Source organism: Camelus ferus, chromosome 3, assembly GCF_009834535.1.
Source record: "Camelus ferus isolate YT-003-E chromosome 3, BCGSAC_Cfer_1.0, whole genome shotgun sequence".
NCBI classification, from domain to species: Eukaryota; Metazoa; Chordata; class Mammalia; order Artiodactyla; family Camelidae; genus Camelus; species Camelus ferus.
The window spans coordinates 89,807,221-89,832,740 of record NC_045698.1 but is presented as its reverse complement, the minus strand read 5'-3'; the positions used below and the strand labels follow the sequence as shown (position 1 = coordinate 89,832,740).

The 25,520-nt window shown below is 35.9% G+C and overlaps 1 protein-coding gene across 3 annotated transcripts in view; it reads right to left on the bottom strand.

Moving 5' to 3' along the window:
* The window catches only part of ADAMTS19 (ADAM metallopeptidase with thrombospondin type 1 motif 19), a 241,151-nt gene that overhangs the window by 85,603 nt on the left and 130,028 nt on the right, over positions 1–25,520 (bottom strand). For all 3 annotated transcript variants that reach the window (XR_004318692.1, XR_004318691.1, XM_032476644.1), the window contains exons 11-15: positions 21,095–21,196; positions 15,695–15,825; positions 14,625–14,797; positions 8,921–9,048; positions 4,874–4,994 (exon numbers count right to left, since the gene is read on the bottom strand). Coding sequence is in view for 1 of the 3 variants with exons in the window: in XM_032476644.1 (XP_032332535.1) it covers positions 4,874–4,994; positions 8,921–9,048; positions 14,625–14,797; positions 15,695–15,825; positions 21,095–21,196 (655 nt within the window). In the remaining 2 variants the exon portion in view is untranslated. The remainder of the gene's footprint in view (positions 1–4,873; positions 4,995–8,920; positions 9,049–14,624; positions 14,798–15,694; positions 15,826–21,094; positions 21,197–25,520) is intronic.

The following is a 25,520-nucleotide window of genomic DNA, read 5'->3' as shown; positions in this document are numbered from 1 at the left end:
GGAATCTAAAACAAACAAAAAATGAACATAAACACAAAACAGAAACAGACTCACAGACATAGAATACAAACTTGTGGTTGCCAAGGGGGCGGGGGCGGGGGTTGGAAGAGATAGACTGGGATTTCAAAATTGTAGAATAGATAAACAAGATTATACTGTATAGCACAGGGAAATATATACATGATCTTGTAGTAGCTCACGGTGAAAAAAAATGTGACAATGAATATATGCATGTTCACATATAATTGAAAAATTGTGCTCTACACTGGAATTTGACACAACATTGTAAAATACCTGTAACTCAATAAAAAAAGTTAAAAAAAATTCCACATATAAATAGACCCATGTTGTTGAAACCTTTGTTATTCAAGTGTCAACTGTATTTAGAAAAAGAACGAGTTCACTGCATGCAAAGAAAAGTAACGTAGTAAGTGATATTTTTAGTAGCACATAAAATAATTCTGACAGAATGAGAAGATGGCTCTATTAAGAGAGTTTAAACACATGCCCAGGACACTGAATGTATCAGTCTGAAGCTACTGAACATTCTACAGCAACGAACTTGGTAATTAGATACCGGTTTGGAGAGGCTTTGTCTGACAGGAGTGCACAGGATACCCAGCCACACAGCTGTGGGTGCCAGTGTCAGGAAGCTAATATAAAACTCCAGGAGTGCTAGAGCCTAAGGTAGAAAATCCAGAAGGCATTGTGGAGAAAAAAAATTCTGAATTTGAGAACCAATACAAAGTGGGGAAATAAACACTGAACACACAATGCTTTATTATTACTTATGTGAGAATGGGACCATCATGTACTGAAACACAAAGTCAAGTTTGGGTAATAATCTAATAAATCTGGCTTTGCAATTTGTATTTAACAAATCGGTATAACATCTAGTAAAAATATCCAGTAAAATCTCTGGAACATCTGGAACTTCAGGAAAAGGTTGTGCTATTGAAGTAACTCTGTGAGGCAGTAATTTAAGCCAAGGAGTAAGTGGAGAAAATTAAGAGAGAGGAGACATCAAGGATTCAACCTTGGTGACAGTTTTTTTAACAGAGAGATGGAAAAAAAAATTCAGGAAAGAATATAAAGAAGGAATCACGATAAGGTGGAAATTGGGTGATTTGGGTGTAGTGGGATCTCCTGGATTAGATTATTTTAAGAAGAGTTGTAGGTCAAGGGTATAAAAAGCTGTACAGACATGAGAGAGAAAGGTGACTAAGGAGTTCACGTGTCACAATCAAGAGGCACTGCTCACCTCTGGGCAAATAAATTTAGGAAAGTGTTTGGAGAAGATGCTAGATTTCAGGATGTTAAAATGGCAGAGAAGAAAGAGAAAAGCAGAGGGAGTAACTGTAAATTTCTGTTTGAGTTTAACAGTAAACTCAGAGGGATGCTGTATTTTAGCACAAGAGTTATATCCAAGTTTATGGCTCAATCTAGAGCAGCTCTCTATTACTCAACTGAAATGACCTGGAGGACAGTGAGTTAGACTGAGTTTAAAGAAGAAAGAGAGGAAGAAAAATATTAAGCAAAGACACTGGAAGAGGGATAGCCAAAGGCTGGGGCTCTAGATATTTTTCATAAGCCACTTTAAATAAGCCATTTAGCACACTTGGGAAGGCATATTTATAAAAGAAGTAAGTAGAGGAGTGGCTATTGCCAAGCTTAGAAGTTGAAATACAGCCTATGTCAATGTCATAAACTTGACCCTCACCTTGGACAGTTTACTTTGTATGTAGGAACATCCTATTTTATAACCAGTAATCCGCTTCTTAATCAGCCTTCTTAAAATGCCAACAGCAATCATTATCTTCATGGTAGTAATAATGCTAAATGCTGCATTTTGAGCAGCTGCTATGTGCTAGTCACTATTACAGATAATTTATGTAAATCATTACATTTAGCCATAATGATATCATCCAAAGCAGATATTTAATAGATTAACGGCCTCTTTCAAGACCGCCTTGTCGCTAATGAGCTGACCCAACCAAGCTTTGAACTCAGATCTGATTCCACTCTCCGCTTCCAGCTGTGGCTCCCTGCTGCTATTTCACAGAGTAGAACACATCGCACTATGACTAAGGCTGTGGCGCACATACAAATAAAAAGTCTAAGAGCATGTGTTCCTTATACTAGGATTAGTATCATCATCGCTTGTACTAAGAATAACAGACTTTATGCCCACCTTCTTCTAAGTGTATACTGATAACTATATAGTTCCACAACTGGCCAAATACACAAGTTACCTTTAAAAAGCCCCTAAAAAATTATCCGACGGCCAGGCAAGTTACAAGGAAAGACATGATAAATGCACTAAGGAAAAAAAAAATCTCTCTTCTTATTTTCTAGCTCCAACAAAAATGATTTAGCAAACTCTAAATAGAGCACAGGGACTGAAAACACCCACATGTGTCTGCACATGTGTTACTCATACAATATATACAGAGTGCATGGCCAACTGGATCAAATAAGGCTGCAATTCCTTTAAGAGATTCTAGGAAGTCCATAAACTGTAAGGATAAAATTGTCTCAAGAGAAATGAATACAACATTCCTAAAGTCACAAGTAGATGAAGCCCAAGATAAATTAAGGACTCATACAGATTTTTGTTTTGTAAAGTTCTTAACATGGTAATGTTTCATTATTAATTAAATTAACAAATGTTAATGGATCACACACTATGCTGGCCATTGGGAATATGGCACTGAGCAAAAATAGCCATGATATTTTTCCTCACTGATCTGATAGTCTAGTGGGAAAGAAAAGACCAATGAGTGTAACATGACAAAATTACAATACAGCTGAACTGTCCAAATACAGACACGGTAAACATCAGTAAACTAATCAGTGATAGGAGATGGAGGTTGTTCAGGGAGTGCTTCCCTGAAGAAAGGACATTTGAACTGAGATCTAACTGATGTCCAGGAATTAACCCAGCAAAGCTAAGAGGAAGCTCACAGAACCGTATTTTTAAATGCAAGGTGCTGGAGGAAGCACTGGTCAGCTTGAGCATCTGTAACAAATCTGGTGGCTGCAGCTTAGGGAAGGAAAGAGACCTTGATCTGAAATGATGTCAGAGAGCAAGTAGGAACAGCACCAGGCAGGAACAACACTTTGGCCTTATGTCCAAGTTAAGAATTCTAGTCTCTTCCCTGTGAGCAATGTATAGTTAGTCTCTGGCATATGGTCACATTTTAGACATTTTCCAAATAACAGATGCCATTAATGTAGCTTACAAACAGACTAATGAACAGAAGTAGACATTAAAGTGCAACAAAAACAAAGGAGGTTTGAAGTAGGAACCTGGGAGAAAACGTATCCACAAAACAGCAGTCAGAATAAACACCACGTCACTGATTTTTAACTGGTATTTCTGTTTTCCCTGCTTAGTGGAAAAGTGAAGTGTTGTTACAATTAAAAAAAGATATCAGTGCTAAATGCGCATCAGTATTCTACAGTTCCCTGCTTCCAGGCATATTAAGTAACTATGTAAGACTATTCTTCAAAAATTCTAGTATCCTTCAATCTCTTCAGTCTTTCAGACTTCATCTGAACTTCTGCACTTAAAAACTTCTCCCGTCACAATCAGGCTGAAAAGCTTATTATAACTGCACCTCTTATTTGAAAGTCTGGGAGCCTGCTACAGCTTAGTCTGACTTTTCTAAATGAGTTCGGACAGATTTTGACTTGTAGGACCTGTCACCTTTTTTCACAGCTTTGGCGACTGAGATTTTGATCTACAATTTACCCTGGGCTTTAGTTATTTTTAGGCCTCAAGTTCTTTGAGCTCACTTATCTTTTATTCTGCTGGGGCCTAGGAAAAGACTGTATTCAACTTTAGAGGGCTGTGTCTAATTTTCTTCTCTGAAGGACTTTTTAAAAATCAGAATGAACTCAGTCTTCTTGATTATTTAAATACAAATGGCTTACTCCTTGTATTAAAACAAATATATATTTTCCGGTCTGGTCTTCTGGTGTTTGAACAAGGAAGAAATTTAAAACAGGAAAAAGGTGATGTATGTAATGTAAGCATACTAACGATAACAAAAAATAATCATAAATACTAAGTTCAAAAGAAAGATGTCCAGGTAAGACATTACTGTAAACACAGAAATGTTTGCTTCTTCCCAGTAACCATGAGGGCCTGAGTAGAAAGCATTTTCTGTATATAAAGCATACTTGTGGGTCATTATATTTCTGCACAGATAATATCACTTTTTGTTGTGATTCACTTTGAAATTCACACTATATAGATCATCGTCAGTTCATCCTCGTATCCCCTGAGTATCAGTATTTAGAGATGAGGAAAGAAGAGAAAAGAAAATGAGTTCCCACCATTAATACGTCTGGAACATCAGCCCACATCTTTTGACTCCCTGTTACAGTTCCCAACATGCCACACTGCCATAGACTCCTGTTTTCAAAAATTTATTCACTTCAAATTTAGTAAAAATATTAAGAAAAAATAAAGAAAGTGGAATGCTGAAGACCTGAAGACTAAAACTCTCAATAGTTGCTTCAGGCTGTTACAAATCATTATTCTCTGTTAGACATCATAGTTTGCATTGGAGGATAAGTCCGTAGAAACCTGATAACATTAGCCAATGCAAATTAGATTTTTCCCTTGCTACTCCAATTTATTAAATGCACAACAGATGACTTCATACGCTCAGTGTTGGGAAATGGGCTTGTTAGAATTTCTGGCTCATATCACATGTATTGTATGTCATCACGAAAAATCACTCAATATCCATTACAAAAGTTTTCAACAGAATCAGAACTGGAATTTCTAAGTCAAGTTCAATGTTATCTTTGCCCCCAAAGATTGTTTATGTGATTAACTTTGAAAAAATTAAAAAATAATTACCTGCTCCTCTGGTGTGATTAAAGTCTCCCTTAATGATTTTGCACGATTTCCCATTGCCATTGCACACACCACAATGATCTTCCCTTGCAAGAGACCCTAATAAACCATCACAGCCAACTTTCTGCAGCAAGAGAAAGACAGTACACAATAAAGTGAGTTCAATAAAGTGAGTTTTTTTCTTTCTTTTTAACCACGATTTAGGATAAATCAAGTCTATGCAAACCAGACATATTTATTTGACAAACTAGTAAAACATCCTCCTGTCTGGTGCAAACTAACACAGCAAGTTCACGTCAAATATTATCATCTGTAAAGTGACTAAATGGTAGTATAGTGGTAAGAGTACTTTTCTTATATTAAGAATTAAATGATATCCTAAACCAATTTGGAAAAATATTATTGAGACAAATGCAATTTACATAAATCCCAAAGGCAATCACATTTCTGTTCAATATAACATGATTAATCTAATTCATTTTACTCAACACAGAAGAGATCTACTTCATCATACGGATGGTTTCCCTTCTCACATGGTTGCAAAGCAAATGCTGAGTATTAAACATTAACGTTGTGAAAACCAAACATAAATGTTTACATTCACAACAGTTCACGAAGAAACTGCTATCCCCATCTTCTTTGGCATCTAGTATACGAATGAGTAAAAACTGCTTCAAGAAAATAGGAACAGTAGGATAATTAATTTTATATGTTTCCAGAAGAACTTTGTTACTAAGAATCTTACCAGATTGAATCATTGCCTCTTTTCTAGTGAATTAAAAAATTAAATTTTCTAGTCTCTCACTGTTTAGAAAATATGGTATCTTGCAAAGTTGTGCATACTTAAAGGGAAGAATTTAATATGTCAATACCATCAGAAATAAATGGTAGAATTACACCATTACCCCAATTAAGAAGAATCTGCAATAGAGATTGATGATGCATTCATTCATAACAAGGTATATTATTTAAATACATTTTTAAAATATTCAATAAAACAGAAACAAAATCAAGGTCTTTTTCTGAGGTTGGTATTGATGGTGTTGAGGTGGGGGAAGAAGCGGATTATAAAATGCAGCTGCAGGAGGAATATCCTGAGAAAGCTAAAATCGCATTAAATCTGCATAATACAGCAGCCTTTCCTTTTGTCAAGGGAGGGTACATACCAGTGTCAAGAAGCAGACAAAACAATGCATTAGTGCAAAACTCTGATCAGCAAATCAAGGTTGATTCAGGGAGAAGTAAAGAGACTGTCTCTAGATGAAAAAGGTGGCCATCACAGGAAATTCTCAAAATACAACAAAGGTATGGCAGCAGTTTACTAAGCAGGAGCCATGAAAAGACCTGGGAGTGCTGGGGTAAAGAAAAAAAAAAAAAATCTCTCCATCATGTACAAATGAGGAGAAAACTTAGAGAGGAAGCACAGAGTGGTTCTGAAATGATAAAAGGCACCTCTATTTCTATCCCTAGTATCTAGCTTGTTTCTTGGCAAATACAATAAACCCAATAAATAGTAGTTAAGTGACCGAATGCATTAGTATCTAGTTGTTCCTTAGTTATTTCGAACCTTTGTAACTGGGATAATACAAATTCGTAAATCTAAAATAAAAGCCAGGGGTAGACAAAATGGCAAGGCTCAATAATCATGTGTTTTAAAATAAGAGTCAAAAAATAAGATTTCATACTCTGTAATTGGTAGTCTCAAGTACCCACACTTACCAAAATATGCTCACATAACTCCAAAAACGGAGGATAAATGACTCTGGAAAGACTATGCCATTTAACTGGTGGCAAGTACCTGAAGTACCACTGGTGGGATGGAGATGGGTGGGTAACGTGATAAAACAGAGCAGAGCTTTCTCTATCCTTTTCCAGGACAGGAAAGCCAGGGAGCTAATTGGGTCACCAGGAGAAAGCTGTCTATTTTTAATTGCCCTCCTAGGTCCATTCACAGAGTTTAGAATTCTACATTCAGCTTTGATGCTGTATATTTTGTGATAAAACAACTCTAGCCAAATCCAATACACAGAGGGTAGTCAGAAAGGAAAAAAAAATGATGTTTTTAATTATAGTGAAAGACTGAATGAAGCATTTTAGTGAAAAAGCCAGAATCTTGAAGTATTCCAATGCTGTCAGAAGTCACAATCCATTTCACAGAACTTTAAATAATTATAATCATCTGATTCATGTAATACTTAAGCAGAATTTTTTGTTTTTGTTGCTGTTGTTTTAATTTCTAGCTAAAGACTCAAAAAAAGACCTGGCTTACACAATACTGTTAAGTAAAGAACATCCCAATTTATGCTATTGTATTTGGCATATAGAGTTAGGAAGACAATTTCTTTTGAAAAATAAATTCATTTAAGAGATATACTAATCTGAAAGATTCACATAAAATGATGAAATAAAGACAAAAGTTTTAATTGTACAACAGTTTTGAAAACAAAGTATGTATAGGTAAATACTTGCAATGATTTTTTTTTACAGACATGAAAAATTATATTTCAGGTTACTGTCATATTCTGTTAAAGAATAAAGGAAATTCATATGTAATTATAAAACTGTTTCTTATGCCAATTGTACTTCATGATTCTGTGTGTTAAACTTTATAGCATGCTGGCAAAATACAGAATCTAAGAACTGGTAAAGCATTTAAGTTTCATGTTGTTTCCAAGTTTCTCCTCTACTGGACGACAGATTGATCCATCCACAGCTTATAACTGTTTTCAAATTTTGGTGCATGTGTACACGTGTGTGTGTGTGTGTGTGTGTGTGTGTGTGCACGCGTGCACGGTGAGATGTGCCTTTTGTGGAAAAAAACAAAATTCTCATCAAATTTTTCAAAGAGTGCATCGCACAAAAAGTCTATGACCATTGGCCTGACCATTTCACTTTATACGTTAGTTAATGGTTGCATACATATTTTAAATGATTCTCCCAAGAACACAGTTTCCTAGTGGCGGCCATGGATTCAGTGCGGCTCCGCTCACGTGTCTCATTCATTACTAAAGGATTTACATATTTTTCTCCCATGTCTGGGAAATTTATTGCCTGATAGCTCTTAGCCATCAGCCCATTTCTTTAAAGGCCTAGCCCAAACAAAACTTCCTTTCCCAAGGTCACCTTCCCTTCCTGGGACAGCTTGTATCCAAACACTAGCTGATACTGGGGGTAAAAGGGCTTGGCTTCCTCACTCCAAATGAGGACAACTCTGAAGAGGGTTCCCAGCTTCAATGCCCCCACAAGGTCAGCTGAGGGCTTGCTGCGACGATACCCTGCCCAATTTCCCCCTGGGCCCACTCCTGCCTCCTTCCCCTACTCTACACATATATTGATTATGAAAAACTTGACATTCAACTCCCTGAATATTAATCTTCCAGGGGAAACCCACTCAAGAAAGTGGTAGACCTGTAACTAGCAACTTCTAAACCTTAGCCTTTGATCTTTCCACTACACTATTCATATTCATTTGAACAAGATGTCTACTTTTCTAATGATAAATAAAGAGCACATGAATGATACAATAGATGGAGATTACTTAAAAAAAAAGAATAGAAAGGCAAATGAAATGTTTAAGTATAATAAAAATTGAATATATACTTAAAAATCAGTTGATGCAAGAATGTTGAAAATACTTTAACATTAACTGAGCAGTAGGATTATTGCCTTTATAGGTTTTTGCCACATGGCTTGATCTTGGACACAAGACATGGACAAATGGAGTGCTTGAGTTTTTGGTCTGGAATGTTTTGATATAAAATGCCTAAAGTGTCACAATTTCAGACCTGTAACGTGTACACTGCAGAATAAAATTCTTAAGTTTTTTTAGCTAGTAATGGATATGACAGATTTTCTAGTCCAAACCCTCCATTTTACAGATGAAGAAATGGAGTTTCAAAGTAGATCAGACTTGCTGAAGACAACCATTGAGTCAGGACTACATTCTAATCTTTTGAATCTTAGTGCAGAGCTTCCCATGATACTGCGCAGCTGCTCAGTGTCCCACAATCCTCCCTCAGCACATACGTTCTCCCTTTTGGAACGTCTTACCTGACACCGGCCATTTGCACAGATATCTGATCCCTGATATCCACAAGAAGTTCCATCCATCACTTTTTCTGATAGAAGAACAGGCTGTTCTTTTCCAACAGGAGAGCAAAATAAGGCACATGGTTTTTCTACGCACAGAGTGGATAAAAAGAGATGAGCAAATATTACTCCATAAATATTTTTACCTCAAGCTTTATTTTTCAGAAGAGCTGTAAGTACACAACAGAATCTGAGTTCACTGAATAATGTAATACTAGAGTAGATAATACTAAAGTGTTATTATGGGTAGTAAATGAGATGATGCCTGGGAAAAATAGGTATCCAATGAATATTAACTTCCTTCTTAAGAATGACGTCTTCAAATTATTTAAAAAATGTTTCACTTATTATTTTCTGGCACTAAACCTCAACCACACAGAAATCAAGCATTCTTCCTGAAAAGTATTTTGCATGCTCCCATTTTTTTCCCCATATTTTTTGGCATGAATGCCTTATTTTAAGTACATATCAGAATTCTGCCTATTTAAGATTTACTTTATTCATGAAGCCTTTCTTGACATCTTACTTCTAAATTCCAATACAGTAATTTTCAGTCCTATGCATTCGGCATCTTCTAATTGAAAAATTACTAAAGGGAGACAGAACAGCTTGTAAGATGAACAATTCTTATAAGATTTTCCTTTACAAGGATGTTTGGAAATGCAACACAGTCCCAGGAGAACAGGCACTGGAATGCACACTTGCTGAGTGCTAGCTAGGACTCAGCCCTTTTTATTGCTTACTCGGAAAGCAGTTCAGTGTAAATGATGTTCAGGGTGAGAACCACTGATCTAGGTAAAGAAGTCCTGAATGGCTGGCAGTCATCTTCAGTACTTCATTTAAGCAATATGGTAAGATGGTTAGAGTTAAAACCCTCGCCTATTAGGCTCAGTCGAAGAGTGGCAAAATTTTTTTGAAAGTGCTGTTTCTATTTCTAAGCATCATGCAGAAGAGCTGCAGAATTTGGTAACACCAGTAGTAGGATTATCCAAATCCGAAACTTCAGAACAATTTCCAGGCTACATTACTACTCTACTGGCTTGACACCAGTCAGGCCCTTTACTGTTTATTAAGCTCATATAAATAGAATGGAAAATAGTTTACAGTCTCTGACACTGATCTTCGCTTATGTCTTCAGTAAAGTTCCACGTATGCTGATGGGATTCTATAAATACCAAATAACAGCCAGAGGCACGGAACAGGGTATCACTTTGCAAAGAGAAGACAGACAGTTAAATGAGCCTTCAGAATTGAACATTTCAAACAGTTTTCACATGTGGCTTCTGAATACTGCTCTGAACAATTTTGGGGAGTTGGAACGTGGCCTTTAATGTGCATGGTTTTGAAATTTTCCTTTAAGATGCCATTATAAGCTGCAATAAAGCATTTCAGTGTGCTCTCACACCTCAAAGTAGGTTATGTTTATTCAGCGACTGCTTACTATGTCATGTCTTTGGACTTAAAAACAGCTGCTATAATTGCAACACTTTAATAGTGGTATATATATATATTTATATATAATGTAAAAATATAATATAAAAATATATATATATATATATATATAATAAAAATATAATATAAAAATATAATTCTCTTTCTGGAGTTTTCATTGAAGAGAGGAGCAAACCAGATAAATGAATCAAGTTGAAAGGAGTTAGTCTAGAAAATTCCATTCACATTCCAAGCAAGAATTCAGATAAAAATCTTTCTATTTCTCCTCTTACAACATACTGTCATTTCACTGTACTTACTTCAGCTTTACAGATGACATAAACATTTGATACCAATCTTCCTTCCTGAAGTGTACCCTTGAGATTGTGACATTACAGTGACCCATGTAACATGCCAGTACTTGGCAGGCAGGCTCTGTCTTGATTTAAGAGACCAACCCTTTCCAAGATATGCATTAAATGTGGATTTCAGCCAAATTTCAGCACAGAGTATGCAAAATACCTGAATGTTAAAGCCATGCATCTTTTTTCTCTAAAAATAAATGTTCGCTCTGGCATTGATATCTTATGTTTAATTCTCCTAGCCATAGATTCACGTGTTACATAAGAATAACAGAAATAACCACTGGTATTTTAAAGTATCAGAGACGTGGGATTTTTAAAAGACTTGTGTATTTCAGGTTCTTCCATACTGCTCTAATACATAACAACTATTGCTGTGTGTTTTATTCATCATACAGACTGATGTGTTTGATCCATACGTGTTGCAAAATTATCAAAAAATGTTACCCTGATAATTATGTAAACATCTATTAAGGATCATTCTGACGATAAACAATTTATAAGAGTTTGAAGCTTCCTCAATTGTGATTTCCAAAAGCGTTAATATTTTCGATTGTCCCCGATACAATTCTGACTTTAAAAAAAAAATCTGGATGAAACCTGTATCCTCTTACTTCATGTATAAGTAAGGTTTCAAATGAATTAAATATTATCAAATCGAACAGCCAGTGAGAAGCAGAGATAGGATTAACCCATGATCAGACGATGATTTTCACGATCTGAATTGTCATACTGATTTTATTTTTACAATGGAAAAATAGTGTTTATATATTCAAATTGATGCAACAAATAATCATCAGAAGCTTAATAACTGCCAGAGGATACACTAGGCAGAGACGATAAAAGGAGCAGAGACCCATCAAAATCTGCTACAACAGGGTGCTTGCGGAGGACCTGGAAGGGGAGCCTATCCAGCATGAGAGCTCAGGGGATTCTTTTTCCCTAGAGAACTTGACATAAACTGAGTCCAAAAAATCAGCAGAAGTTTTCAAGGTAAATAAATGGGGGAAGAGATTAAAGCTTGAAAAAGAAAGGATATTATGCCAAGAAACGTGCATGTTTACAGGCCCAGAAGTAAGAAAACATGATGTATATGAGGGATGAAATAAAATTTGACCTGGCTGCACTGGAGACTACAGAAGGGAGTGACAGAGATGCGGCCAGGGAAGTTACAGGGGGCAGGCCACAAAAATGGTCTCATAAACCAGGTAATAAAGTTTGATATTGGTCCTGACAGCAATGATATTCATGAAAGGGTATTATTTGGCACAGCAACTGACAGATCTGGCCTTCAAAGAGGCCAGTCTGGCTGAAATGAGGCACAGGGGCTGGAGGAGGGCGAGACTGCACTCAGAGAGACGGCGAGGAAGCTCTTTAAGGAATCCAGGTTAGACGCGGTGCAATCAACAAAGATGCTGGCAAAACAAGACAGGTTTGGACAAACAGGGTTTGCTGACTGATTACAGGTATATGAGACTGAGGCAGAAGGAGTCTGGCTTAGCTTGGTGATGAAGTTGATCATGATGCTATTCTCTGCAAGAGAGCACAGTAAGAGAAGCAGATGGCGGGAGTGAGCGAAGGAAAAGGGTATGTTCAACTTGGACCACGTTGAGCTGGAGATGAATGGGATGCTGAGTTCATGCACCACATGGATCAGCTAAGGAGCTCAAGACAGAGAGATCTGGGCTGGAGATAAATATTCCTGTTCCTTTAGCACTGGGATAATAAATAAAACTAGCAAATACATAAGATTATCCCAAGGAGAATGCTCAGTGAGAAGAGGGGCCAGGAGAGATGACTACAGAAAATTCCTGTAAGACACCACATTTATTCACCTAATATGTATTAAGTGTCTACTCTGCTCAGGTACTGTTTACGGCACTAAGACATAGCAATGCATGAAGTACATGTTCTGCTCTTACAGTTATTATTGGGGGGGCATATAATAAATAAAATATGAAATGTTGTGGTAGATGATTATAAGCTCTGTGAAAAAAGAAGCAAGCAGGGAAGGTAAGGCATTGAGTTACTATTTAAGAAAAGACCAGAAGGAGGTGAGAGAATAAATCATACCCATATCTGGGAAAAGTGTTTGACCAGGGAAAACATCTTCCAAGACACTAGGTAGGAATGTACCTGACTTACTCTAGGGAGAGCACGGGAGCCGGTGTGGGCGGAAGGGTGTGATGGGGAAACAGTACAGCTGAAGTCACAGGGTCACAGGGAGCCCGAGGGCAGAGGTCCGTCCAGGCCATTAGTAGAACTTTGGATTTTTAGTGAGCTGGGAAGGTACTGGAGGGTTTTGAGTGGAAGAATAATATGACATGACTGACATTTTAAATGTATCACTCTGGCTATGTTGAGACTGAAGAAGGCCGGAGGACACAGGCATAAGGAGCAGTCAGAAGGCTACTACCACCACCCAGGTAAGAGACAGTGGCTTACACCAGGGTGGCAGCTCTGGAGATACCAGGCAATGATCCAATTCTGGATGTATTTTAAAGATACAGCTAATCTGACCTTACTGATGTTATGAATGTATGGTAAAAGAGAAAGAACAGAAAAAAGTAAGACTCCAAAGTTTTTGGTTTAAGCACCTGGAAATGGAGAATTGACATTTATTAAAAGGATCGTGCAAACGGAAGACTGTGTTATTATTTTCTCTCGGTTGAGGGAACAGTACGGTTGGAGGCCACGTGGAGGCAGAAGCATGACATGTCTGAGGCTATAAAACAAGGGCAGTATCTGCAGTGCAGGGTGAATGGGGGTGAGGTTTTAGAGGAGGCAGGAGACAGCAGAAGGCATCAGACTAAGCAGGGTCCTGGTGAGCATGTCACGCCGTGCGATTTGGTCTCTACCTGAAGAACTATGGGAAACCTTTGAAATGTTTTACGGGAGGAGACTGATATGATCCAACTTCTGTTTTATACAAAGATCCCCAGGCTGCTCTACAAAGGGTGGACTGAGGCAGGGAAAGAGAGGAAGCAGAAAGACTCCGGCGGAGCCAATACGGTAGCCTGAGCAAGAGACTCTGAAACTGGAGGTTAGAAGAGTGAGAGTGGAGACAGATTCAGGAAGTAAAATAGATGAGCACGGTGATAGATTAGATTTGTGAGGGAGAAAGATGGAAATCTAGGAATGACATACATCTCTGGCTCATCTCATGGAAAAGCTGACATAATCTTCGCTGAGATAGGAGACACCAAAGATGATCAGAATGGACATGGACTGGAAGGACTATGACCATGAGTGTAGGCTGAAATTTGCAAATATCCAAGTAGAAATATCAAGTAGGAAGTTGTTCACACGTGTTTGAAGTTCAAATATCCCATGGTCTGGATATACCTCACTTTGCTAACCACTCAGCTACTCAGAACCTTTCTGGTTGTTTCCAGGGTTCAGCTACTGAAAACAAAGCTGCTCTGAACATTTCTGTACAGCATTTTTTGTGGTTGTAAGTTTTCATTTCTCAGGGATAAATACCCAAGGCTGTGTTTTCTAAATTGTATGATAAGGATGTGCTTAGTTATTTAAGAAACTGACAAGCTATTTTTCAGAGGGGCTGCAACATTTTACATCCCAGCCAGCAATGCAAGAGAGATCTAGGTTCCCTGCACCCTCCCCAGCATTATGTACTGTCTCTCTTTTTTATTTTAGTTGATTTAACTAGTGTATAATAACACCTCCGTATCTTAAAAATAAACACTTTTAGTCAGCGCTTGTGGTTGTTATCTGTCAGTAAAGGCAGAAAAAACCAGAGCTCTTAAATAACTAAAATATAACCTACAAAGTAACATTTACCACTACTGTAAAGCATTTTGCAAACCTACAAGTCTACGTCATTAAGAAGGTGGAGATCTGGTTGGTCATACCTTCATCCAGGACAGCTTGCCACTGAAGCACCTGCTTTGGGTACGAAGTTCTAACACTATAGGCCTGACATTGCCAGTCTCTGAATCCAGGCAAACCTGCAGGACAAGGTGGATTCTCACATATTCTGTATTGTTTTCTGGGACCATTACAATCCCTTGCTTCAGAACCTAGCCTAGAAAAGATAGTACAAACAATCAATTTTATCTTTTTTTTAATGTTAACTATTCATTTTCCAAAAAAATTAAAAGGCATTATATAAATAAGGTATAATTCTTTATATTAAATCTACTTTTGAAAATGTGGACATACTAAATGACTGGTAATAGGAGGAAACCTGTATGTTTATTTAAAAAATACACTTTTCCTATCCTCGACCCATTTAATCTCCAAAAGACATGAGGAATCAAAGTCTATTTGTCATGAAAATGATACAGAAGGGTAAAGGGCAGAGGCTGCGGGCAGAATAGAAAGCCTGCACTTTCCACGAAGGAGTGTGGGTCTAAGAATCATGAAGGAGATGCTTCTAAGGTTTTCACGTACATTCTTTAAACTTGCTTGTTAAGGAACTGGGCACTGAGCCCACACCAAAGTCAGAGCATAAAGCTGGCGTGATCTTCTCACACGTTTCCTAGGATCACTCCGGAGTGATGGGACTGAGCAAGCTGATCATGGGACGCTCCTGATCTGTCCACGGGCTCAGCAAGGTTTCATCCATCCTGTTCCCTCTCCCTCTTTCTGAAGTCCCATCAGCTCCCTGCTCCTCTCACAGTTCCTTTAAATGCTGACTTTTTCTAGTACCTTCTTCTCTAGACACAACGTTTTATTTGATTTGCACTCAACAAACCAACCTGTGTAGCATTTAATTATCTGTTCTTAGAAGGGTTGGTCTTAATTTCTTCGTAAAAGGGAGTTTTCATATAAAATAACTCGCGGGACTTTTCTGTTTGCCAATGTGGAGGAGGGTTGGAGAAGTTTCTTTGGTTCCCAACATGGTTATCAGTAAAACCTTTTAATTTCACAATTAAAGGGAAAAGAATGCCCTCCCCCAATTCAGGAACTTTGCGTTTACCCAGGACATTTGCGCTCTCGACTGCTGATCCCAGAACTGCAGGTTCGGCTACAGGGACTCCACGCGCTCCACTCTCCGGCCACGAGTCCAGGTGCTGGGGTCCTGCTGGTACACTCTCCAGCCTTACACCACTATTCCAAAAGTTATGTCTTAGGTGAACAAATCAGGGCACAACGGAAAATCATTCACTGGCCTACAGAGTCAGCGGAATTGCGATTACATCAGGTCTGCTACAGCCCCAAACGGGTGGAATTGAAAAAGATCAAAAATAAGTTGGCACTTGCTTATTGTAATAGTAATACACGGCTCCAGTCCCCCCAGTTCTCACATCAGATCACACAGTCTTGTCGTAAAAACAGTGCACAGATACACGGACTAAGCCCCGAGGATTCAGTCCTTGTGATGGAGGTGGGGTGGAGAGGGAGTTTGGAGTGGCACGGCCAGGGAAGAAAAACTAACACATTCTAAGAAACATAACCATTTCAAAGAGAGGAACAAAGAAAGCATAGGGTCCTAGAGAAGAAGAGTTGGTAAGACATAAATCTTCTATAACTACAGTGAAAGATATTTTAGCAAACCTAGCAATTTTGATTTGAAATGTCAGTGACTCAGTTACAAGGTACTCTCTTTCCTATGACTCAGTTTTAGCACTTTCCTTTATATTGTGTTTTTCTTTTTTTTCTGAGAGTTTCCATCACATTCAAGCATTAATATTAGAGCAAATTTTCTTTTGAAAGCTATTTATTTGAAAGACTTGAGCAATTAGACTCTTTGAAATTCTGTCATTTTATTCCAATTATCCTGTAACTTATTTGGGATCTATCAACTGAGAAAGCCATGAAAGAAGAGAAAGGAGCGTGCCCATTCTCTTTTTTATATTTATTTTAACATTTACGTTACACAAAAGCAGCCAAAGAGGCTGTTTTGTGGTCTCCAAGGAATGGTGGCCAGGACTTGGTGGACAGATTATTATAATTTCTTCTGATTCCTGGAAAATCAGGTAATCATGGTCATAGCAGACATATTAAAGGTAAGAATTAATTGAACAGAATCATGTTGGAAATAGTAGATAAAGTTTAGAAAAAGTCAGATTAATGATTGCTTAATGACAAGGGCTGGGCAATCTGATCCTGCCAGTACTAGACAATTTTCTGCACTAATGGCAACATGATTTATGAGGGGTTTTGAAAGCATTACAGAAACTCTCTGATCCTTAGTTTTCTCATTTCAAAATGTGAATGACAATCATGTTTACCTAGTAGACTTTGCAGAGGTTGAATGAAACACTAGGCACAAAGCACAGCCCACACCGAGGACCTAATAAAGGTTAACTACAATAAAAATACTAATAACAACAAGTTATATTTATCATCATATTATTTTAATTAATAAGTTTCCAGAAATCTCACCAAAAGTCTACTTATTCTGATCTCAATTGATCTCTTTCTTTAAAACTTATTTTGATAATGCTTTTAAATGCTGTTTTTAGAAGAGAGGATTTAAAAAACTCTGCCACATAGTTTTGTTTGAGCCCAGTTAATGCTTCTCTTTGCAACAGAATAATGAGTTCCTGCAGATTTTCTCTGATAATGTCACATTTTCAATTCAATTAGATTCAAGAAGTTTTAAATCCAGCCTCGGGAAGGAAAAAACAACAAAACCTCAACAACTCAGAGTGTGTTGACATGTTAAGACTGTTGTTTAATAAGTTGAGATTTTGTATGAAGATTCAGTCTGAAAATTGCAAAAGATGGGAAAGAATAGATCTCGTGAAAACTTTTAAACAACCTACTGGTTTTAAGGTTTTAACGATGTTATGCCATTCATGGAAAAAAAAAAATCCAACGTGAAAGCTGTCAAACTTCAATCGGTCAAGTTGTTCTGGCCTATTTGAAGTGTATATATTTTCCCCCGAGTGCATATCACAGCTTCTTGCCCATTTAGCAGCAAGCTGGCACTGCAAGGCTGGGCTAGAGTTCATAGCGGACTAAAAATACTCTGGGAAAGACCCAGATCTAGACTTGCACGTCATTTAAACTAGACACGTCTGGCCCATGAAGAGAAATGGAGATAGATATTCAAGCCAAATCTGCATACATAAATCAGTGACACTTAAAGAAAGCATAGGATAATAGTTAAAGTTATCACCTTGCAGACAACCTGGTCTCTGGGTGAAACTATGGAGAGCCTGCTTTGTGTCTTCTAGGTGGTGCTGCGTTTCAACGTTGAGAAAAGTTTTAAACATTTTGTTCAAATTATTATACAATCTCTTCTACTGGTTTTGTATATAAAGTGATCCTAATGATGCTTATCATGAATTTTCTAGCAGCATGTTTGTTTTATTTGTATTTTTTAGCCTCAAAAATATATTACACATGGTTTAAAAAACAAAACTTGTAATATCTACTAATTCAGTCTGATTTATGAAAATGCTAAGGAAATATAAAATATAGGCTCTCTCTTGGACAGTACCTGACCTAAAAAAAGTTTGACTATATTCCTATTCTCTCTCATTTCTACATGAACATGCCTAGGACACTGATGAAAACACCCGACTGGAAGAGGTCCATGAAGATGTCAAAGGAAACATTATTCTCTAATCAAATCTTCTTGTACACACATTGTTAGATGAAAGAAGAGGAAAGAAGGCAATAAACTCACTCCACATGAGAATTTGTGACTGTAAGAATATTACCATCTTCATTTAGTCAATAAAGAAAGATGATGGTAACTTCATCATTTAGGAACATGGGAAGGTAAATAGCTAAAATACATAGCATCCTTTAAAACTAAAGTTGTAATAAATTGGTATTTAACTTTCCTTCCCCATCCTCCAGTTAACAGCAAATATTTTAAATCAGAAACATACATTTCTGGGTTTTAACCAAATCATTTATCAACTCTTTGACCTCTGTTAATGTAAATGTAAGCAAAGATGATAGTATTATAAAGAGAAAAGGAGAAGAAAGAAAACAGGCTGGTTTTAATTTGGAAAACACTGTATATAAATAGTAGATAAATCCTTAGCTTCACAATCATTCTGAATCATAAAATTCTGGTAGGCATCTTCTCAGACTCAATTCTATACTCTTAGATGAACTAGTTACAGAGCTACATTAACACCACTAGAATGGAACACATTATATAATTTAGCTTTGTTCCTTGGTTTGCAATGTACTGAGCTAGCAGTGTTCAGGGGCGGGGGTTGCAAGCATCCAAATATTTTAGCACTACAGCCCTCAACTACGGAGTGTTGGAAGCTGTTTTCACGATGATTCCTACAACAGCTGGAACAGATGGCTAGTTGAAGAAGCCCACATGGCCTGAGGAACTGAGAAGTTCATTAGTTAATCAATACACAGAGCATTGCAGAATCCCCAAGAGCACATACCATTAGCACAGTTACAGGGAAATAAAACATTTACTTTTAATAAGTAATTACAGATTTGGTTGCTGAAAGAATAAGTTTATTTTAGAGAGCTCAAGAATGCAATTTATTCTCATAAATATCAGAAGAAAAAAATAAAAATATTTAGAACACCAGATTATAAAAATAAGGAGATTTTCATTTTGTTAACAAAGAACTAAGTAAGACAAATGGGTTGTGTGATGTTTGAAGACGTGTGGCTGACTATTAGGTTATCTCTGTTTATTACTGGCTTTTGTGTTTCAGGGATGATGGAAATTATTGCTGGTGCAGAGTTTTATAACCCAAGCAATAAATTACTCAGCATAATACCATGAGGCTTGCCCAATATACACACATTGTTATACTTTTGTGTATAATATAAAAAACAAAACAAACCCAAATTCTGACTTTCCATTTAAGCTCACAGAAAACATTTGGCAGTCTGTAAACAACTGACTAATATTTCACAGAAGTTCTCTTGCAAGGAACCATTTTCTTAATGACTATATCTAGTGGTAACACATTTCTAATCTTTTTTTTTTTTATAATTTTGGACTTAATTTGTGCATTTTTCTTTTTCTAATGAAAGAAATCACAGAAGTAATAAATGACTACATGCATAAGCCAAGCAATCCAGAAATGTCTGGAGAAAAGTTATATTCACCCTCACTTCCCATTGCTCTGCTCTCACCCATCAATTCTGCTTCCCTCCCAAGAGTAACTACTAATTACAGCCTGCAGTTTATATTTTCAAACCATTTTCTATGAGTTTAAAAAAATATATATACTCTGTGTGTATATATTCACACCTGTATATAAATTAATTTTTCTTAAATCTCAAATGGTATTGTAAAGTATCAACTTTTCTGACATACCTAACCACCGTATCTTGTACATCTTCTCATGTTAATACATACATATCTATCACATTCTGTTAATAGCTACACCGTAACCGTTCCTCTTCTGATGAATATTTCTGTTGCTTCTCACTTCTCACCTCAGCAAGCTGCACCCTTACATAAGCATTTGTGTGTGTGTGTGTGTGTTTATCTTTGTGCACATATGTAAATATTTACTTAGGACACAATTCTAGAGGCGGAATTGCTAGATTTCCATTCTGTCCACTTTTCAAATGGATGTGTTTTTAAACTAGTCCTCTACACAATTAAATTTTTTTTGCTAAGTAATTCACCCCAATTCATCTTTATGTTGCTGATACTTTTCAAACATAACAAACACTCAAGATCTTCAGAGACAAGTTTTCTTATCTTACATCCAATGAGTAAAGTGATAACTGTCCCACTTTTCCTTCATAGAATAAAAATTTAAAAATTATGTAAACAATTAAACTGGTATCTGTGATTAAATTAACCATAGCTGTAGTTTATATGGGCTCTACCTCCTTCATATTCTTCAAAAGAAAATTAATTTTCAACAGTAATTATTTTGATCCTAATACATTTCTATAGCCTTATAAAACACAGTAAACAACTTAGACAGCCAAATGTTTACTAATCCCCAAAATATCAATTAGAACATTCTATTTCTGATGCTTGAAATGACAAGGAAAAATTATACTCAGTGGCTCTTTCAAGACAATATCTTGTACTTGAAAGGATTCATCACCTCCAAGAAGCTTTAATATTTATGATTTAGTTGTGATTATTTTACTTATGTTTAATGTTAATAGTAAAAATATTTCATTTTTCTTAAAGTTATACATATATCTGACTCCATATTCTCATAATCAACAATAAAGATTACTTCACTGATATTAACAACCATGGATTTGAAAAAATATGTGTTAAAATTAAAAATAGATGAAATGCTGACATTTTTATATATACTGAGTATTCCATTAGTATTAGGACAGATACATATGTAACTGGCAGAAGAAAATGTCCCACCAGTTACAGTGGTTGGAGAAAATTCAAAGTTTCTTAAATTTCCTTTAATATTCTTATTAACTTCACGGAATACAAATGACTTACCTTACCAGCGTCACAATCAGTTCCATCCATTGGTGGATCGAGTTTGGTTCTGCATTCTTTCTCACCGTCTACCTTGCACCACAACCCTGTGCAAATAACATGCTGAAAACAAGGGCATAATAACTAATAAGGGGAAAGTATCACATTTTTGAGGTTAAACCAGTAATTTTTGAGAAAGCTACTTTTAATAGAACATCAGAAATTATATGAAGAAAAATAAACTTTAGGTACTTTTAATATTAAACTTATAATTGAAATAGTATATGGTTTATTTATAGTGATAAGAAAACTGATGCCTAAAAACAGAAAACTGACAAATTTAAATATTTCACAATTTATTTAAATGAAACAAATGCCATTACGTAAGATTAAGTAGCTACCACGGAAGCTAAAAATCATTATTTATACCATTACATGAACCAGACTGGAAGAATTAATGTGTTTATGGTATGAATTCAGTGCCTCCTGTCTTAAAGTCTGTCCTCACTTACGCTCTGCTTTATGCCAACATGCCATGGTTAGTATTTCATTACCTCATCATATAGCCTTGGCCCCAGACATAATACAGTGACTCGATGGGTATATTTCTGTAAATTGTTCTATCTCACTATGAATGCATACTAGATCTGAAGGACACAACTAACTTTTTCTATGGAAAAGTTGAGGAAGTAAAAGGAAAAAAAAAACTGGGCTAAAACAGCAGAGACATAGTAACACTGAAAGAAGAGAACTCTACAGTTGTGGACACCCAGAGACATAGATAAAGAGGCACTTTCTTAAGGACTTTCTATTTCTATAAGATGGTTGAAGGTTTTTAGATACAAGCATGTTATGAAACCCATGTGGCATATTTAAAGGTGATTAGAGTAGTCGATAGTGAAGATGACCGTGTGCCTACCTACCCAGATATTTGGAAAAGAGGATGGAAGACAACAGGTCAATAAAGACAGAACAAGTGAGCAGTATTGTGAAAGACATTTGTGAAAGGGCGAGAGGACCAGCTTAAAGCAGGGAGGCATATAATGGAAAGGAGTAGTGACCAAGACTTAAAGACTAAAATCAGATCTTGAATGCCAGGAAAGACGAGGGGCTCCATATTTGGAGGGAAAAAGAAGCCACTCAGCAGTTGACCAACAGGTTGATAGGATAAAAGGACTATTTTAGGAGGTTTAACTTGGCAGTGGTGTTCAAAACAGACTAAAAATCATGGCAGATTTAACATTAACATATGATCCAAATCTATTAAATATTTTGGAAAAGATATATTTAAACTAGGGTCTCAAACAAGTCTGTTATAACTCTAACAATGAATTTGTTATAACTCCCAAAATACTATTTTCCTATTTTTTATTAAAAAATTTAGATTTCTAAAATATTTGTAAGCTCTTAAAAATTCAATAGTCTATGGCAAAGGTGTAATATGTTTTACTGACATTATTTTATATACTGTGATAATTTTTCTGCAACAAAATATTTTATACAAATGTATCTCATTATATTTAGAATATGACTTAGTTTAATTTATATGCACATATCATTTACCAAAATTCATCCAGGAACTAATTTCAAAAAACATCTAAATCAAACCGCTTCTCTGCAATATTTAAAACTCTTTCAAATAAACAGAGAGGTTAATTGCTTGTCTTGTACTTTTGTGGATACAATTATTAATTAACAGATCTCTAACCTGAGAATTTTAGCTCCTCAAAGTCGTTTTTCCCACCAAGATCTTTTTGTTTAAGGATATTTTATAATCATGGGGTAAAATGCTGAATTTTCCACCAGTGAAGAATTTTGCTTTATTTATATTCAATAAGGCTTAGTTGTGTTAGAACATGAATTACTTTAGCCAAGTTCATTAGTTAACCAATGAATGCTGAACTAAAAAGCAAATCTTCTGTACTGTAGTTTAAAAATAACACTGGCTTGCTGAACGCTGTTGGTGGTCTAAATTCTGACTTTCCACCATTGTCCGCTATTCAAAACAGCAGGTACGCTAATTGATTCCCACTTGAGGCACTGAGAGCATAAAAGCAAACTTGGCAGCTTTTCAAGATAAGCACAGCCATGCAGAATAAATCTCTCATACAGGAGATCTCTTTACCCTTTGTGTTCTGCAGGTCTAGGGATCTCATGGCAAGTAAATTTTAGCCTCATTCTTAAAGATAACTCAGACTCAGGGTTTCAAACTGTCAAAAGTAAAGCAATCAAATATTGATGAAATGGCATGGACTGTTTTTCCCTTGAGGAAGCGGAACATCTCAGATGTGTGATATTAGAACTATGTGCTATCAAGCTCTTTCTTAAGATAATGAGGAGGAGGGTTGGGTATCTCCTTAGAACAACATAAACACTCTCTGTTATACAGTCCAGAGTCGAATATTCCTTTCAACTTAATTGCTGAAATGACTTAATATGTTAATTAAGAAAAGAACTTTAAAACCTAAAATGCTGTGTACAGGAAACAAGGACAGAAATGTACAACTTGGCATCTTCTAGGTAACTAATAAAAATAACATTCCTTTTTTATACCTCTATAATAAGAAACAATCATTGAAAGTATATAAGAATTTAGATGTTTATCTCAATGTTTAGATGTTTAAAAGTAGACTTTTAAAAAGTTACACGAAAGTACTGTATATTTTAAATGGAATAATTTAAATGGAATATTGACTGTCCATGCGTAGATATCATAAAATCTATCTTCAAAGACAACCTGTACCCATGTTTTTCTTTGTAGCAAATAGTTCCATTAAGATTTTTCTGATTTTTATGGTAAAATAAAAAATCTTAAGTGCATATGCATGGAAGCAACATTTAAATTTTGGACATATAACTCCTTGTTTGTCCATAAATCATCTTTCAAAATACAATGTCAGTATTGTAACAGTTGACTGCAAATGTTAATTCGGTATGGGATAATATTTTCAAAACCAAACTTTTCTATCACAAAACACCTTCGTATTATTAAGGGTAGAAGGGAAGAACAAAGTAAGAGAGAAAAAAAGAGTTATTAAAAAATAGAAGACAAAGACTCAAAAGAAATAATAAAAAGCTGAAAATCAGTCCTTTGTAAATACTAATAAAACTGAAAATTAATCAAGAAAAAGAGAAGGCAAAAATAAACACTATTAGAAATTAAAAAATGAAGGCTTAAGTACAGATAATGTAAAGTTTGAACAGAAACAGGAAGACATTTTGAACAACTTTATGCCAAAAACTTTACAATGTACATGAAATGGAAAAACATTTTTAAAAATTTACTATAAATGTACTAAGAGGAACTCAAGAAGAAAGAAAAAAGCTGAACTATTTTGTAACCATGTAAGATTTCTCTAGAGAGAAATTCTCTAGAGAAAAGAAAGAGGGAATATTACATTTTATGACACCCAACCCAGACAGGAGTTTTAAAAGAAAATGAAAGTAGTAATCTACTTCATTTATTAACTTAGATTTAAATATGCTACACGAGTTTTAACAGACTGGATCCAGCAATGCATGAAAAAAATATAGTGTACATTTTGATCACATTGGGTTTTCCCTGGAATACAAGGTTACTATAATATTAGAGATTTGATTAAGTAGTCAAGCAATCAGTAACTTCAAAATGTATGATTTTTATATCTCTGGATACAAAGCACATGTTATAATTCAACATCCATTCATTAAAAAAAAATCTTAGCCAACTAGCCATTGAAGAAAACGTCTTTAAAATTAATGGACATCTGAACATCTATGAAAACCTCATAAAAAACATGAAAGTTTAAAGTTTTCTTTTAAGATTAGGAAAACAGCAAAGATAGCATCTTGGCACAAACATGAAAAAGTGAATATATTATGTATTCAGAGTGGCAAGGGGAATAAAAAAACTGTCAATCTAGATTCCTGAACTCAGCTGAAGTTTTATTCAAGACTGAACGTTAAATAAAGAATCTTTCAAGGAAACAAAAACTGACTGTTCATCACCAACAGATCTTCCCAAAAGTAACTTCTAAATGCTGTACTTCAAGAAAAATATGATCTTATAGGAAAGGGCTGAAAAGCACTGGTGGGCAAAAAGACCGATGAAAATGAGGATAAATCTAAATTAACACTGACTACATAAAACAATAATAATTGGATTTCAGCTATTATTATAAATCTTTTTAATAGGAAGAAATACTAGAAATCTAGTGTATCTATATCTCAGAAACTTTATCCCTTAGCAGAGAGGATTTGACCACTGACAGTTAAATAAATCTGATGTCTCCGCTATCACCTCCCTCTCTCTACATTTTTCAAGACTGCTAGTGGCAGATGTTGAGTGATAGACATGAGAAAAAAACACAGTCTATGCATAGCCAACAAATGAATGAGCAAGTTACAAAGGATCCCTCAATAGGACACATCTGTGAGTGTTAAAGAAAATCAAGGAGTAAGAAGAAAT